At 37.6% G+C, this 19,286-nt stretch overlaps 1 protein-coding gene across 2 annotated transcripts in view; it reads left to right on the forward strand.

Moving 5' to 3' along the window:
• The window catches only part of MET (MET proto-oncogene, receptor tyrosine kinase), a 129,193-nt gene that overhangs the window by 26,541 nt on the left and 83,366 nt on the right, over nucleotides 1–19,286 (forward strand). Inside the window, exon 2 of one of the 2 annotated variants that reach the window (XM_082631958.1) lies at nucleotides 7,676–8,892. In XM_082631958.1, the coding sequence (XP_082488084.1) occupies nucleotides 7,690–8,892 (1,203 nt within the window). In that variant the 5' untranslated portion in view covers nucleotides 7,676–7,689. Of the gene's footprint in view, nucleotides 1–7,675; nucleotides 8,893–17,379; nucleotides 17,428–19,286 lie in introns of those variants that run through there. The other variant, XM_082631959.1, reaches the window with a different exon arrangement.

Consider the following 19,286-nt stretch of genomic DNA (forward strand, 5'->3'; position numbering starts at 1 on the left):
TTTAGTCACATGTTCACCCTTGTCCAAGCTCTGGGCCAAAGGAATAGAATTCACTAAAAGGCCAGCCTTCTTTGCAAGCTCACCTTGTGGGGAAGAGATAAGCCAGGTGGTTGACAGCCCCATTAGATAGGGGAGAGTTTTCAAAAGAGTTGCCAGTAGTAGAGCAGGGGCTGGGCAGGTAAATGCAGAAAAAGTTGTCAAAATATTTTGCCTTTAGAACAAAAATCTTTTCCAGGAAATGCAAATAATTTGAAACAGCTCAAATAAGCATCATACTTAAAAAAAATTAGAAATACACTTATAAGAACTAGCTTGCATGTTTGTCATATTTTACATAATATTTTATCCTCTTTGAATCTCAGTTTTGTCATGAAAACATGAGAGTTTCCCCTGAAACAGTTTACCCTGAAAACATGGGAGTAATGCTTACCTTCTAAGAAAACATTCAGATTAGAAGAGATGATGTCGTTGACAGCATCTTGTAAACTATAAAGTACTATCTATATAGTTATAAAATATTATGATTTCTAAGAAAAATCAGTTCCTAAGGAAAGCAGAGTTACCCATGTCAAAGTTTTGAAAGTCCCTCTCTTTTAAAAACCTATTCCATGACACCTGTTGTGTTTTTTCATGAGCCATCAGTACTTGCTTACAACACAGGTATATGCTTTGAGACAGATTTTTGTTGATGAGGACAATGATGGTGACAGTAGTAGTGGTGATAGGCACAGGTAATTACCACTAACTCTTAGAGAATTAAATGTATTTCTAGGTTTCTAGGGCATGAAAAGCCCAATGTAAGCTAGTTAAATGAGAAAACTAGAGGTAGATGGATGGCAGACAGAGTTGAGTATGTGGTCTTGCCATTAGGTTAAGCTGGTATTTGTAGCTAATAGAGCAGCCCTCTTTAAAGGAAATACCCCTAAATACCAATAGTTTAATGACCAAGGTGCCACTGAGATAATCACTCCCAGGAAATGTTTTGCCAGTGAGCTTATCTTAACTATCAACTGAAAAGAAATACAGAAATGTTTTATGAGTGATTCAGTTTCACCTGCTATGTGCATGACATTTTAAGAGAATGAATTAGTCAGTCTGTTTGAATCATCTTTACGTGTTCCTTTTAGTAAGGAACTCAAAGTTGGTTAAATGGCCAGCACTGTTTCAGAAAGAAAGGAAGAAAAAACAAACAGTAAAAAGACATTTTATATTGAAAGCCTGATCCAAGCACATCACAGGAATAAATGTATCAAGGCAAAAATATATAAAAGATGAAAGTAGTTCTGGAGTCACTCCCAATATAAATATTAAAATTGCTCACACAGCCTGATCTGGCAGATGATATAGATAGAGAAGAGAAAGCAATATATGCCAGTTCAATGGCATTGGAGTAAAACGTAGAAAAAACAATCTCAGAGCTGAAAATTATTGGAGTTGGAAAATACTTCAGCATTCATTGGTTCAACCCAGGGGTATGCTTGTAAGTATTTAATAACCGTCCCTCCGGGGGGAAATAAGCCCTGATTTTTAGTGTTTGCCAACTTCTATGGGGTAAATACTCCCACCAAGGCCGATTCAAGCAACCAAGATGAGGTCACTGAACACGAGTTGGGAAGAGATGCGTACGCTAAGCCGTCATTAGCTGGTTCCAGGGGCCTCCAGCACACAACTTGTTCAACACTGTAATTTTACAAATAAGAAAGCAGCCAAGGCCAAAGGAGTTGGGTGACTGGCTTTGGGTCATACAACCATTTAGCTGCACTGCTACAACCAAAACTCAGGTTTCCACCCCACTCGCCTGCCATGCTGAGCTTCAGTATTGGGAATGCATTGTGAGGAAAGGACTATGACTGATTGATTAGTAAACCTGCCTGACTCCCTTAGCCTGGGTAAGTTCCCCTTGAGGGGCTCCCATAGACATTTCCATGTTGAGTTTAAACTGTAGTCTGTTTGTCTGCCTCTTCATCTCACAATTAGAAAGTGTTTTATTTATTTTCATATCTTCTGCACAGTATCTGGAACACAGTACATGCTCAAAAACTATTTGTTGAGGGCATGAACAAGTAATAATAGAGAATATTTATTGTGCCAAGCACTGCTCCTAGTGGTTTATGTTCATTAACTCATTGAATCCTCAGAGTAACCATCATAAGTGAGACAGGCACTGTAATCACTCCGATATTTCAAATGAGAAAATAGATGCTCAGAAAAATTTATCAAAGGTCACACAGACAGTGAATGGATTCACACCCTGCAGTCTGTCTCCAGAGCCTGTGCACTTGATCACTCAGCTGTCACTCAGTTAACTGGCAGTATCATCAGTGTGCATAGCTCAGCAACAGATATTTCCGAAAGTATTCCTCCATTCCTTGTGAGGGACACAAACATTTCCTGGAGAAGATCTAATCTGACCAACACACACCATTGTTAATGGGGAAGGGCCTCAATTAATTGGAATGATTAATAAAACAGGATATTTAAGTTTTCTCATCTGAGGACTAAACAGAACCCATATTTTAATTAAAAATTCTGTTGTTGACAATGGGTCCTAGTCCTATATTTTTGCTTTAATAAAAAAAAATTTTTTTAATTAACATTTCTTTGATTTCTCAACCTGAAAAATGGCATCACCATTTGCTATCAAGAGAATATGAAGAAAGTATAGGAGACTGGGTTACTAACTCCAGGGTTATTCTGCAGGGTTTTTTCCTTAAATAGAAAAAATTTTTCTCCTTCCCTACTGGTTTTCTTATGATTTGCCATCTCATCAAATGAGATAGCAATTTGTACATTTTCTTGGATTCTAGTTAATTGAGGTTTAGTACCATGAAAGACATGTACGAACCTTCAGATAGGAACCTTATTTTTTAAACATAATACCTCAGATTTTTTTTTTTAAGATCATTTTGAAGGTTCCCTCAAAAAGCCTAGAAGAAAAAAGTCATTCTCGCTCCACACTGCATTAATGGGCATCAACTAAGATGCAAATTGGTTGTAATGCTTTTTTTTCTTTTGACAATGATAGTTTATTTTCTTCCCGTATTATTTTTCCTAGAGAAAATACAGTGATAAATTATGTATTAGGCTAATGTTCCCAATTTCAGAAGATACTGATACCATTTTGAGAAGTGCATTTAATTTTTCTGCATAATGTATTCTAGAAGGTTTAGACACATATTTGGAGTTTGAGTTTGTATTTGTCTTGTAATAGAACAACTTCTCCCAAATCCTTTTCTTCTACTCCTTGTTATTCCCCCTACCAGTGCCAAAAATTTTCTAGCATCCGTTAAAATAGTGAGACTTACATTCAAAAACAGCAAGTTTATGCATATATATATATATATACATATATATGCACATAGGTAACAATCATATAGTTATATATGTATAAGTGTGTATATATACACACACACGTATACACTATGTAACAAACAAAGTGTTTCAAAGATAAGATATCTTTTTGATACTTAAAGCAGTCATGTGAGGCTATTGGACCCTGGGAATCAGAGTTGAATGAATTGCCTAAAGTCATGCAGCTAGAGAGGGAAAGGGCCAGAACCAGAGCTCTGTCTAACTTCTGCTCCAGTGCACTCTCCCTCTTAGCTCAGGAAGCTGCTCCAGTGTTAGTGAAGCATTCAACATTCCGGACAGATTCCTGTCAGGCAGACATGGGATTGAATCTGGTTCTGTGTGACTTTTGGCAAGTTTGCTCATCTAGAAATGGAGAATAATAATACTTCCTACTTCACAGGGTGTTTACAAAGAGTATATCAGAGAGTTTAGCAAAATGCCTGGCATGTGGTAAACACTCAATACAAGTTATTGTTATTTTTATTATATGGTTTATACCTTACTGAAGCACTGCTTTGCCCTCTGGTCCAACTATACTTTTGTAGCCTTTAAAGCCTATATCCTCAATCAGATGTCTTCATTTGGATCCTGAAAATCATTGTGTCCTTGACCTTCTTTCTTGGGTTTCTTCCATATCTCATGAATGTGAAGAGGAAGTCATATACATTGTGTCTTCGGGAAGCCCTCAGAGCTACTATACAATCCTTTCTTTCTTGCTGACCTCAGTTTGCACACCCTGCTGTAGATATTCTAAACCTCCTCCTTTACCCTGAAGTCCCTGGTCACTCCTCTGTAACCATCAATTTCAGCAGATGGTCATATACCCCAATTTGTTTTTTAGAACATTGAGATCATATTCCCTGAACTCCTTAAATGTCCCTGTATCTTTATGTGACTTCTCATCTTCTCCTGCTGTCTCAGAAAAAGTGACTTCTCTTATGTTTCAGGGCTCTTGGAAATGCCTCTTTTTGATCCCTTGGAATGTTGATCGAACAATTTTTATCTCCCTCATTTGCTCTTTTTGTTTTCCCCGCTTCTCTCTAGGCCCATCTACTTGCATGTTTCCTGATTGTATCATATGCTCTCTCCTGCCACTGTATCTTTGCACAAACTGCTCTTCCACTAGGAATTTCCATTCCTCATCCTCCTTCAAGACTCAGCACTAGCCTCATTTCCAGTCTGGTTGGCTGCCCTTCCTACACATTGCCATAATTTCTGTCAACCCGTTGCCTCCACCAAGTGACTGTGAGCTTCCTGGGAAAGGTACCGTTTCTGGGTTCCCAGACCTACCACAGTGCCTGGCCTTTAGTAGATACCCAACAAACATTAGTAGAAGAAAAAGAGACCTACAAATAAGTGTATGACTTTCCTGCAACTTAAAGTCCTCTCAACCCTGATATTGCCTTCTGCTTGTCCTTTGCTTTGACAAACATTCTACTTCCTCATCACACATACCCTTGCAATTTAGTGGTCTGATACCACTGTTGAATCTGCTGAAACTACTCTTGTAAAGGTCAACAAGGAGTTTTTGTGTGGATTACATCCACCTTCCTGAGGCCCTCGCCTGCCTTCTGTGACACAGTGCAATTTTGGCTCCCATGATGCCTCTCTGAACTAACTTACCTTCCTTGATTCCTTCACTAGTTTCTCCAATGTGCGTATTCTCCGAGATCTGGTTCATTTGTCTTCTCTTCCTTCACCTTATCCCTCCATGAACATACTCTTTCTTGGTTTTAACCATCCCCTCTGTGCAGATAACATGCAAAGTTTATTTCTATTCCAACTAGAATCCCAGTTGCCCCACTAAGATCAAGTTCTGAAGTTTCATTCTTTCTAATGCACAGATGGCAGATACTTGGCACTTATGCTTCTACTTGCCTCTGTCTCATCTAAGATGGATATTACCTCACCCAAGACCAATCGTGCCACTTTCCCAGCAAGAGCAGGCTTCTCCTCAAAATCCTTCTCATTATTGGCCTCTATTGCTTGGCACATATGCTGTCTGCTTGGAATCTTCATTCTTCACTTACTCCAGATAACCTGCTTGCTGGAAACAATGTAAAACCTACTAGTCATTCCTGTAGTAGAACGCTTTCACTCATTTCTCAATAACACATCAAACTCAACATGTTTAAAACCAGCTTATCATATTCCTTGATCTTAACCTAACTTCCTCCTACCAACTACCCTAGTTTGTAACTTGTTCCACTTTTTCCCAGATGACGCTGCTTATCTTTACCTTCTCTTTTGTGTTCCACCAATTTAGGTGTCAAATCTTATTTATTCAAATATGTCTCTCATTCATCCCTTCCTTTCTATTCTTGGGGCCACCATCTTGCTTCTGGCCCTTATTATTACCTGGTTATGAGCTCTAATGCCTGTCATCTGGTCTTCTCATTGCCAGGTTCTCCCTGCTCTAAACCACTTTTCCTCCAGATCAATCTTCCTAGAGTAAAACCTTGCTCAGGGCTTCCCTGGTGGCGCAGTGGTTGAGAGTCCGCCTGCCGATGCAGGGGACACGGGTTCGTGCCCTGGTCCGGGAAGATCCCACATGCCACGGAGCGGCTAGGCCCGTGAGCCATGGCCGCTGAGCCTGCACGTCTGGTGCCTGTGCTCTGCAACAGGAGAGGCCACAACAGTGAGAGGCCTGCGTACCGCAAAAAAAAAAAAAAAAAAAAAAAAAAACCTTGCTCATATGACTCTCTAGCTCAAAACCCTTCAATGACTTTCTATTACCTCTTAAATAATGCCTGTAATTCCTATCAGTTTGGTAGGGTAAAATTATCTTTGATTTTGGAGTCAGTAAACTTGGTTTTAAGCTCTGGCTACTACACTTATCTGTTCTGTGACTTTGAACTTATTGTTTAGTTTTTATTCACTCATTTATTCAACATATATTTATTGAACACCTACTCTGTTCTAGGTTCTATATCAAGTCCTTGAGATAGAGTGATGAACCAAACAGGCATTGTCCTTGTCTTCTGGACCTGAAACGTATTGGACTTGTCCATATTTCTCATGATCATAGTAATCCTAAGTACAGGCCATGCCTTCCTCTCTTGATGCTTTTAGCGTTTGGTTTTTGCTATACAGGAAATTATAATACTATATGTATTATAGTAATTTACATATATGTATTATCTCTCAACCCCATTGTAAGTTCACTGAAGGGTAAGCGCCATGTCCCATTTCCCATAGTGTAAGCACAGAGCCGTGCACAGTGAATTCTATTGTGTTTTTGTGGACCTAGAGTTAGTCTTTGGCATAGTTACAATGCCCAGTATGTTTTTAGAGGCTCCCTTTGTCCTGTCATAATTATGCATTTTTTCAAAAAGGGGAAAGAAGTAATAACTATTTGGTTTCTATTTCTCTAAGGCCTTTCTTTTCCAACCCTGCCTATAGCTGTTATAAGTAGAACTCACAATGTTTATAACTTGTGCACCTTAACTTTTTAAAACCTGAACAATAAATCCATTCATGCTTCCTAGTAGAAATACTGTCCGTGTGCATACAAAGGAATGTTAAAATAATGTTCTTTTAACTAAATAACTTTTGACTTGGTAACGAACAATATGTTGTTTTTCCCTGAGAAATAACTCTAGGACTTTAGTCCTAAAGATTATATTTTATCTTATACATTTTTAGCTTTCTGTTTTTACATTCCTAGTGATCTTACATTAAGCATTTGTCTATCCAAAACAATAGGTTAATTATAGCCAAATTATAGCCATACCTTTTCTCTGCACACAAAATCCTATAAACAGCATGTGATCATATTGCGTCTAGAATTTATGATTGTTTTCTTCCAAAAGGAAGCTAAATTTAGCCTAGTAATTCTACATGCTCCCAAGGAAACAATGCCTGCTGTGACTTGTAGAATAAATGAATCTGAACCACAATTCCTTTACTTGACTAACTGAGAAAGTTTAAATATCAACCTAGTCATTAACCACAGATATTAAACCACATTAAACAACCAGCAAGAGGTTAAGAAAGAAGTTTGCTATTTTTCTGACTTCGCTGCTGAATGAGTCTAACCTAGTTGCTGTCGTTCTTAATACAGAGCATTGTTTGCATCTCATAATGGTTCTCTAAAATTACTTGTTCATGGCTTGAGTTCTAAAATTAAACTATGTAGAGTCATGTCCAACTGCACAATGCATCTTTATGTGAAACCAGCTAGAGTTTTTTGTTTGCACTCAATGTAAAAATTCCAGTTAGGAAGATTTGTTTCTAATAGTTTAACTGGTATAGTTCTTTCAGTTTCTTCTTCTTTGTTTCTAATGACAACTAAACTGCTCTTGCCTTGAACATGTTTTGGCAGATAAACTTCTCACCATGAAGGCCCCTGCTGTGCTTGCACCTGGCATCCTTGTGCTTCTGTTTACCTTCGTGCAGAAGAGCAATGGGGAGTGTAAAGAGGCACTAGTAAAGTCCAAGATGAATGTGAACATGCAGTATCAGCTTCCTAACTTCACAGCAGAAACACCCATTCAGAATGTCGTTTCACACAAGCATCACATTTACCTCGGTGCCATTAACTACCTTTACGTTTTAAATGACAAAGACCTTCAGAAGGTTGCTGAGTACAAGACTGGGCCTGTGCTGGAACACCCAGATTGTTTCCCATGTCAGAACTGCAGCCACAAAGCCAATTCATCAGGTGGCGTTTGGAAAGATAACATCAACATGGCTCTGCTTGTTGACACGTACTATGATGACCAACTCATTAGCTGCGGCAGTGTCCACAGAGGGACCTGCCAGCGACACGTCCTTCCACCTGACAATACTGCTAACATACAGTCGGAGGTTCATTGCATGTACTCTCCACAGGCAGACGAAGAGCCCAGCCAATGTCCTGACTGTGTGGTGAGTGCCCTGGGAACCAAAGTCCTGCTGTCTGAAAAGGATCGATTCATCAACTTCTTCGTGGGCAATACCATAAATTCTTCTTACCTTCCAGATCATTCATTGCATTCGATATCTGTGAGAAGGCTAAAGGAAACGCAAGATGGTTTTAAGTTTTTGACAGACCAATCCTATATTGATGTTCTACCTGAGTTCCGAGATTCCTACCCCATTAGGTATGTCCACGCCTTTGAAAGCAACCATTTTATTTACTTTTTGACGGTCCAACGGGAAACCCTAGATGCTCAGACTTTTCACACAAGAATAATCAGGTTCTGTTCTGTAGACTCTGGTTTGCATTCGTACATGGAAATGCCTCTGGAGTGTATTCTCACAGAAAAGAGAAGAAAGAGATCCACAAGGGAGGAAGTATTTAATATTCTCCAAGCTGCATATGTCAGTAAGCCTGGGACCCAGCTTGCTAAGCAAATAGGTGCCAACCTGAATGATGACATTCTCTACGGGGTGTTTGCACAAAGCAAACCAGATTCTGTCGAACCAATGAATCGCTCTGCTGTCTGTGCGTTCCCTGTCAAATATGTCAATGAGTTCTTCAACAAGATCGTCAACAAAAACAATGTGAGATGTCTCCAGCATTTTTATGGCCCCAACCACGAACACTGCTTCAATAGGGTAAGTCATACAGGTTCCCTACTTACAAATTATGAGGTACAAGTCAGAATAGGTATCAGTCTAGAAGAGACTATAAAGGGCTTTTTGGTGCTTGGTAAATGGTCTTTATCCAAATATTTGCAAATTCTCTCTAAGAAAATTTAGAAATTGAATCTTCATTTAAAGGTAGAATCATAGCTTGAGAAAAAGTTAATGTGCTAAATAAAAGAAAATATAAAATATTTTTACGATTTGGGTTTACAGGTTTGCCAGTATTTTTCAGATTATTAACCTTGTTTCTCGTATCAGCTTTAGTAGTTCTGGTCAGATGTACATAAAGTTTAACACAACAGCAATTCCTGTAAAACACAATTATTGAGTCTTTACAACATTTAGGATAAGATGCTTAATTTGTAGGTTTTGAAGGCTTTTTTTTTTTTTTTATGAGAACCCATTCGCTCACTGATGTATGAATGAACAGTCTCTATTCTTGGCATTACTTAAAGAAACTTCACTAAAAACAAACAAAAAAATCTCTTCTAAAATGTTGATAAATTAAACATTTTTAAATGCACTAATATACCTCTCTGAATAAATTAGAAAACTACAGAGGAAATTTTTGCTCTCAAATCCATACTTTGGATCTTGACTTCAATACATAAACTTTGTGCTTGAATGGGCATGTGTCTACCAAGTTCTAATTTGTTGCTTTTTACCTGGTTGGCATTTGATATTTATAGATATAAATATTCTTGATTGATGATTATTTGTACTTACATGAAATGATATTTTCCCTGGGATTGTTAGGGAAATTCTTTATTGCTTTGATTTAGATATAGTAAAGGCTACCAGCTATACCCAGAGGATTTATCCTGCTAGTCCTCAGATCATTTGGTGCTAGAGGAAGAGCATCAGACTGGGAGTCCACTGTGGCCTTGGGCTTTCTTGGTGGGGACCCAGATTTGAACATACAGACCTGGTTATGCCTCCTAACATAATGACCACTAGTGATCATAACTGGATGAACAAATTCTATAGCTTTTCTAAAGACAATTTGACTTTGAAAATGTACATCTCACTTACTCTAGCAGTTTTCACTCTAAGTGGTAAAGGTTGTAATTGCAAGCAGGAAGAACATTAAACATGTCCTTGATAAAAGAAAGTATATAATTTGCAGATGGATAACAAGGGCATAATAATTCAGAAACGTTTGTTTCACTTTTGCTGAAATGTCTAGGATACTTCTCCAGATGGAAACTCTAAGTAATTTATTTATAAAGTTAGAAAAATGCTTCTGAGAAAATGAATCCATCTTTTAGTGAACTAAAGACATAACTTTCTTCTCTCTCAAAAGTCTATGAATATACATAATATACATACATATATATCCCAACCAAGACTTATTTCTCCCTGAATACATTTAATATATGTTGCAAAATCTGTAAGAAGCAATGGGATTGCTCATGAGGCTGTCCCTTTTCCTCACTGGAAAAGACAAAGAATGAAAGGAAACAAAAAGACTTTCAGAAACCTGGGAATTAAGACATAAAAGTGTAATATTAATAGCATTTCAGAGAAAACATTTTTCCTGCGTCCAATGAATTGCTTCAGAAACAGGTTTAAAAAAGAGTCTACTGGGAATTCCTTCAGAGCCTGTAAAGCACACGACTTTGCTATTTAAATCTTGTTCTGTTAAAAATTAGAGAATTTACCTTACAAGGGTATACTGATATCTTATCTCATTGTTTTATTTTGTACATTTCAGCCCCCAGATATAAAAGTATTTATCAATTCTAGAAATTCTCAAAACACAGCTGAACTTTATCCTACCCCTTTGACTTGTTTAGTGTTCCAAAGGGAACAAAAAGGCAGGATTACCCAATGAACATCAGGGCAGTTTTATCACCCAGGAAAAATGCCCAAAATGCACCAACCACACCTGAAACTGTTATCACTCCCATCGAAAAAATTCTTGTGGGAAACAAGGTGGAACTGGCCAACATAGTCTTCTTCCAAGGGAAGGCATCTTTTACACTAGCCAAATTCCACAGAGACAGATACCTTCCAATCTCTTCTATTTATTTGCCTGTTTATCTTCTCTGGTTACTAAAGGTCAGAATTCTTCCAAGAATGAAACTACCCACATTATCAGTTTTCATATACCCGCCACAGAAAGACCTCAGATTGTTCCAATAGTCAGCATACAGTCATTTCCCAGCTTCATCTTAAAATGAAGGAACCTAGAGCTGTTACTCACACAAAAACAAAATGATTTACAAGATCAAAAAAGTTTGGAGGGGCTTCCCTGGTGGCGCAGTGGTTGAGAGTCCGCCTGCCGATGCAGGGGACACGGGTTCGTGCCCCGGTCCGGGAAGATCCCACATGCCGCGGAGCGGCTGGGCCCATGTGCCATGCCCGCTGAGCCTGCGTGTCCGGAGCCTGTGCTTCGCAACGGGAGAGGCCACAACAGTGAGAGGCCCGCGTACCGCAAAAAAAAAAAAAAAAAAAAAAAAGAGTCCTTGAAATACCTCTCACCTACCCAGGAAATATAGTTATGACATACTTTTTCTTGCAATCCCATTACCAAAGTTTTTTTCTACATATAAGCATTTGAAAGAATAGAAATAGACTGGAAGCAAATATTTTTACCAATATCTTGGTCATCTTAATGACCAGTGATTGATCAGTTGAAAGGGAAAAGCATGTAACTTGGTGCCAGACTCACCAGGTTGGAACTCATGGTCTCCTGCGTACCAGCTGTGTAACTTCTGCCATGTTACTTAATTCTTAGAGCCTCAATCTCATTCGTAACATGCAGATGACAATATCTACTTCTCAGCCTTTTTGTAAAAATGTGGGATAATAAATATAAAGTACCTGGCACGATAAGATGACCATAAATTTATCTCTTTGGGAGGCAGCATAGCCTAATGGAACAAGACTGAAATTAAAGAGATCTGGGTTCAAACTTGTACCCCATGATTTTCTATCTGCCTGACCATGAGGGCATTATTTAAACACACTGAACCCATTTTCCTCCATGCAGGACTATGGGGTGGACAAGTACAATAATGTTTAAAAGGCTCTAACTTTGTCCTTGGCACATAATAATTAACAGCTATTATTGTATTGTTATTTGTGTAAAGAAAGTCAAATTCAAATTATTGGATTGTTTTCTGGAAGAGACACATTCTGGTTCTATTGCTCATGAGGGTCTTTTACTTCCCCCACTAACTGTTATGAGGGACCCACCTCCATAATGCTTAATTTGTGTAAGTCCTCCTTAACACTTAATAGTTCCAAAAGAAAAAAAAAAAGGGAGATATGGGAGTGGTGGTGGTTTGGAGGGTGAAGAGAAAGTCAGCTGAATCAGAATTGTGCTATATAGTCAAGCTAAAAGGTGTAAGGTGCTCCTTTACCTGACCTTCAGTTCTAACTACCTATGGCACTATAAGATACTATGCTAATGTAATTTATCTTATGCATTCAAGAATTTGCAGATAATGCAGTTTTAGAAAAACTTAACCTCACAGGTTGTTTGTACTAAGCTTCCTTGTTTTTAAACATCATTTATACTCTAATTCAAAGAGTAGCCAACTGCTTCCCAAAATAAAGGAAACTTAAAGTAGTAATTTTCCATCTCCATTTTAAAGAGTGCCAAAGTTAAAGGGTCACCACTCAGAGCCATCAAAGGAAGAAAGTAAAATGATTAGAACAATTTTGAATGAAAACAAAATCAAAACAAGATGCAAACAAGGGATAATAAGAATAGGCATAAAAATAAACATACAGTGATGTTTCTTTATTACTATTATAAAGATGATAGATGAGTAAAATTGGGTTACACTCAAGTTGTAATGGAAGAAAATAATTGCAGCCTTCCATCAGGAAACCACAAGGACCACTATTGATCTGTCATCCTCAGGGCATGTCTCATAATATTTAATAAAATAAACAAAGATTTATAACTCTTTATAGGCCATATATCTATAATCTCCCACACCACACCATTTGAACTGGGAATGTGGAGTCAACGTTACAAATAACATCCATGTAATTATACTAGTTTGGCATGTCTTATTTAAACAGTCTAGCACTCTCAAGAGAACGTATTTTGTATTAGGGATGAAAAATGCGAAGTCAGATTTCAGGGTTTTTTACTTCCTGTGCTTTGAAATGAGAGAATGTTATCCTATATGAAAAATGTTGAGTATTCTTCATTCTAAACACCAAATATCTTGGCCATATGCCAAATGTAATAGCTACCAAAGCAAAATCTTTCAAGAAAGAAAATCCTTGAGGTCTAAGGATTCAATATACTTTTAAAAAATCTAAGTAGAAATTCATTAATTTTACACTTGATTCCTTTCCTTCTGCAAACTCTTCTTTATTGTCTCCCAGGCTCAGGGAGTCGCTGCTCCCTAACTTATCTACTTGAATTCTCCATGCTATCCATCCCATGAAAGGTGCCATATTGCATTAGTTTATTAAGAGGAATTTTAAATTATTTTCTTTCCAGAATTTATAACACTTTATGAGATCACAGGGCACACCCTGGGGGTATTAGAAAACATGTTACAGAGCGAGCTATTGAAGCCGTTTGCTTTTTGCTCGTCCTCCTGCTAACGCTTCTTTAAACCATTTTATAGTTTATTCACAGGTACAGCCCAGGAAAGAATGAAAAAGCAAAGACATGACATTTTAATAAACTAAGCAAAGAAACACAGTTAATGCTGAAACTATCACCAAAAATGTAAATGAGTTTAACGTGTGGATTAATTATCATATATGATAAGATATTGATAACATATTATCAATATATGATGTGATATAATATTTCCCACCTGTGCAAGGGAATTAAGAGTTAACTATGCTGCATGCATTGTAAATTAATTCATTTTCCTTAATATCCTTTGAAGCAAGCGGTGTGATCTGTGTTGTATTTAAGTAGTTGATTTCTACATGGAGACTCATTTGGTAAAGTTAATGGAGCAAACAATAAGGAGTTCGGGCAAAAAAATAAATCTTAAAGTTGGTCTTTGAAAAGCTGAAGTGTTAATAAAACTTTGAAGCCACAGCTCTGATACATACTTTCATTGCCATGTTACTACGTGATTAGAGACTTCTGAAAGCGTCTGGGATCTTGCATTTTGATAAGAATATTAAGCTCCTTGAGTAATAATGCAGTTTTTATTCCAAATAATGTATCAAATTTTGGGTGTTACACCCTTACTTCAGACTTCTATCTCATTGATGGCATCCCACCCTGCATTATTATCTCCTCACTCTAATAAGAAAAATGAGGAGCTGCCAGAATTTGGATAGAAAACCCACCAGGAATTTCTGCCGTTGCTTATTCATAGATTGGCACAGATACTGAATCAGTGGGTACCCGGCATCCAGGATGACTCAGTGCCCAGATATGTGCTGTAAGTCACATCTCCAGCGTCCAGGGAGGACTGTAAAGCCCTCATTTATCCGGGAAATGAAACCGATGGCTCAGCTACTCTTGAAGTCATTAAAACTCTTTTGATTTTTTTTTAATATAATAGTGAATGTGGTAAGTGATTCTAGGATCCTGGTTACATTCCAGTCTGATAATTATATATTTTTTCTAACTAAAATGGTCCAGGCAGGTTCATTTGCATATGAATGACTTGCTGAGTAAAATCCTTGGAAAAGAGGTTTCCTGCACTTCACCCTAGACCTAGGCTAAGGTGGGGCAGATGAAGTGTGTCTACCTTCTATACTTCAAAAATATTCTCTAGTTTTTCAACAAGAGGACAGAAAAATATCTTATAAATGCATGCTAATATAGGGCAAAAGCTTCTTTTAACTATGCCTGATGTTCACTAATAGGGCGAGGTGTTTTATGAACAGTATATAACTATAAAACAAAAAATAACAATTCTGATTTCAGGCTAAAGTCTGACTTCAGTTGTTTGATTTGGAAATTATAACCAAAATGTTCATCAACCGAAGGACATTAAAATGGTGATATTTCAAATGGTGCTCTAGGTAAAAGGCATGAATTAAGGTCAGTTTTGATTTGTAAAGCATTCTTTTCTAGAGCTGATTTTATGAAAATTAAACTTGCTGAGTTGTCATCTAAAAATATATGGCTTATTCATGATTTTCTAGAATTTGAATCCATGTACCAGAAAATATAAATCTGTAGGATACTAAATTTTCTGATGACATTTTAAATTTAAAATCTGATTAACACTTGCATCTAGCAACCAGTCTACTAACTAAACTATAGGTGAAGTGCTACTCAGGAAATGGGAAAAATGCAAAGATTAAATTGGTCTGTTAGCTCTGAGTGAATCAATAGTATTTAGTGCTAATGCACTAAGCAGATTACAAGCTCTAATGCAGTAGCAGTCAATAGCAAAAACGAATATCTCTAAAAATTATCTTGACAATAAAACGTGCAATAGTTTCCATTTAATTTAAGCTAATTACATTACATGCTTGTTCTTTCATCTTATTAGTTTAAGCCAAGTGCTAGAATCCTAAAATTTTATTTAGTGCATAAAATGGCCAGAAACTTGTAATCGTCATTTTCAGCAAGAGACAGAGGAAAGGATTTATTCAGACAATTAAGATTCAACAGGAATTTACTGAATGTCTAACCTACTGGTATTACAATGGTGAGTAAGATAGGCCTGGTTCTTGTCTTTATGAAGCAAACCTACTGGGGAGGAGATGACAATCAGTCATACCAGCAAACAAATACATCATCATAATTCATGAAATACAATGCGAGAGAAATAAACATCTGTGAATGCAAATGAGGAGGAAGATCTAAATTTGGTAGTATAGTCACAAAAGGACACCCTGAGGAGGTGAAAGTTAACATTTTCATGAAGCTACAAGTTAACTTATATAAAGCTCAAAAAAGCAATTGTGGGGCTTCCCTGGTGGCGCAGTGGTTGAGAGTCCTCCTGCCGATGCAGGAGGGGACACGGGTTCGTGCCCCGGTCCGGGAAGATCCCACATGCCGCGGAGCCCCTGGGCCCGTGAGCCATGGCTGCTGAGCCTGCGCGTCCGGAGCCTGTGCTCCGCAACGGGAGAGGCCACAGCGGTGAGAGGCCCGCGTACCGCAAAAAAAAAAAAAAAAACAATTATGTCTTCACTACATGGTCAAGTACATGGCCAGTATTCAACAAACTAATTTTTACCTATATCATAAGCTCAAGGTCTTAACTATTTGCTGTGGCACTTAAGCAGCTTTTTAAAGTGGGTTCTGACCGTGAGTGCATATTACTTTAAACTTAGAAAAATGTATCACAGGAAGTAAAATTGTGCTGGAGAATTTAACCTTTTTAAACACTTTCTCTTTTTTAAAAAAGTTGTCAATGTTTCCAAACTTTGTCTTTTCTTTGATTTCTAAATAGTCACTTTTCGTTAAGTAATTCTTGGTGTGAAGAAGATAATGTGTGAATTTCTAGAAGCTAAGGACATAATTTAGGTAGCTCTCACTTTCACTGCCTCTCATAGCCTATCACTTTAATCACCTTCTTTGAAAGCAGAAATTTCTTATATCAATCAAAATTGTTTCTTTCTGAATGCTCAACATCATTAATCATTAGAGAAATGCAAATCAAAACTACAATGAGATATCATCTCACACCAGTCAGAATGGCCATCATCAAGAAATCTAGAAACAATAAATGCTGGAGAGGGTGTGGAGAAAAGGGAACACTCTTGCACTGCTGGTGGGAATGTGAATTGGTACAGCCACTATGGAGAACAGTATGGAGGTTCCTTAAAAAACTAAAAATGGAACTACCATATGACCCAGCAATCCCACTACTAGGCATATACCCTGAGAAAACCATAATTCAAAAAGAGTCATGTACCAAAATGTTCATAGCAGCTCTATGCACAATAGCCCAGAGATGGAAACAACCTAAGTGTCCATCATCGGGTGAATGGATAAAGAAGATGTGGCACATATATACAATGGAATATTACTCAGCCATAAAAAGAAACGAAACTGAGCTATTTGTAATGAGGTGGATAGACCTAGAGTCTGTCATACAGAGTGAAGTAAGTCAGAAAGAGAAAGACAAATACCGTATGCTAACACATATATATGGAATTTAAGAAAAAAAAATGTCATGAAGAACCTAGGGGTAAAACAGGAATAAAGACACAGACCTACTTGAGAATAGACTTGAGGATATGGGGAGGGGGAAGGGTAAGCTGTGACAAAGCGAAAGAGAGGCATGGACATATATACACTACCAAATGTAAGGTAGATAGATAGTGGGAAGCAGCCGCAGAGCACAGGAAGATCGGCTCGGTGCTTTGTGACCGCCTGGAGGGGTGGGATGGGGAGGGTGGGAGGGAGGGAGACGCAGGAGGGAAGGGATGTGGGAACAGATGTATATGTATGACTGATTCACTTTGTTATAAAGCAGAAACTAATTAAAAAAAGAGTTGTTTCTTTCTTCTCCCCCTCTTCAGTCTTCTGTGGCCAACACTTGGGACCCTACTCATCAGAAAAACCTGTGTTTCTTAGGGATGGAAGGGATTGTCCTGTTACCAGTAAGTCCTATGACCAAAAAAAAAAGTCATATAATTATGAAAACACACAAAATAAGGTCTTTGGAAACTGTCAAAGTTATAAAAGTTGATAGAATTCAAAGGGATGTGATGCTGAGTCTCATTATCTTTCAACATCTGTGGACTGTCCTCTACACAACTACATCCATTTTAGACCATTGCCTTCTCATGAGAATCATGTGGCCTAGAGGGCCAAGTGAGAGACAGATGCTCCCAGGACTCACGAGGATGTCATGAGCACCTACTGAATGTACAGGGGCATGCACTCTGGTTAGTACCGCCTTTATGCTGTTTTAATGCATCTCTAGCTGCAGACACATTTTGCCTTTCTCTTTTGTTACACTCATGTTTATCTATATATATTTAATGCTGCGAATATCTAAATAGGTTTAAGGTCTTAGGCACTTCATGCTTTTTTGTACTTAAGCATGTGCTTTGCAGATCATAGACATTAGTGTTGATTTTGACAAAAAATTTTGTCTTCCAAAAAATATGTATATATATTTACACAGTAAACAGAGACCATCTGATTTGCTGCAGTGTTTGGATAAAGTCCTTGATAAAATCTGCAAATATATTTTTGTGACTGGATCACAGAAAGCATTGTTTTTGTCATCTCCACAAGCCACGAAGATTTATTTGAAATGCAGGTGCAAAAAATATGTATAAAGAGTAGAAAGAAATTCTCACCTTTTTCTCTGTTCACTTTGTTCATATTTGTTTGGCCCAGAATGAAGTAGAGTTTGCCAAGGGAAAAGATGAGGGAATAGGAGGCATTTAATGTTCAGGGCTTATTCCTGTGCCTAAAGTCAGAGAGGTCACTGGCTTGCCCCTTCCTGAAGGCTGTAATTACAGGCAGAGGACTGTTTATTTTCCAGGAAAGTGACCAGAATCTTGAATATAAGAGATTGTTTATAAGAGTACAGCATGAGTAGGGGTTATACAAAACCTCAGAAATAATAGGAAGGTGAAATTATTTTTCTTCATAGTCACTAATATGAGAAGGTCCAAGGCTCTGGAAATGTTCTGCAGTGCAATAACGGAGGCGAATATGAGGTCAAGTTAGGTGATCCTGGTACTTAACGAACTGAATTAAATTAATAAGAGGAATTTATAATAAAATATAATATTCCTGATGATTCACTAAATATAAACTTATTTGTAGCTTCAACATCATGGTAAACAAGAATCAGTCAATATATTAGTAAGAGTAATTGAGAAGTATTTCTAATTTGAAAAACACCAGTTACATTGGGTTTATTTAGAGCTGATGTGGAAAAAAATGGTCAGTGTTTCATACTCTCAACTAAACTCACTCTCATTTCAGAAGAGTCATAGGAAAACTATTGATTCCAAGTAGAATTGGGCAGACAAAGCCCAGGATCAGTTCTGTTACTGGTCTAGTAGTAGGGATACTAGTCAGTGTTTGCAAAATAATGAGTAATATGTAAGTGGTAGTTTAACAATAGTAGGTATTACTTGTAATTAACAGGGAAAGCGGCGGGGAGGGGGATGAATTGGGAGATTGGGATTGACACATATACACTAACATGTATAAAATAGATAACTAATAAGAACCTGCTGTTTAAAATAAAATAAAATTCAAAAAAAAATAGAAAACCACTGTGCTTGACCAAGCAGCATCTCAAAAAAAAAAAACACCAAAAAGCAAAAAACATTGAAAGGTCAAAGTACAGGGTTTTGACATGTACAAAGAGGACTAAAATATGTGCCTGCTTTAAAAAATGATAGAGCAAATTTTGACAATTATGGTATTTTCTATCTAGATACTTTTTTAGAATCAAATGCTTATGAAAACATAAGCAGCAATTTCAGACTTT

Source organism: Mesoplodon mirus (genome assembly GCF_964341445.2).
Source record: "Mesoplodon mirus genome assembly, chromosome: 9".
NCBI classification, from domain to species: domain Eukaryota; kingdom Metazoa; phylum Chordata; class Mammalia; order Artiodactyla; family Ziphiidae; genus Mesoplodon; species Mesoplodon mirus.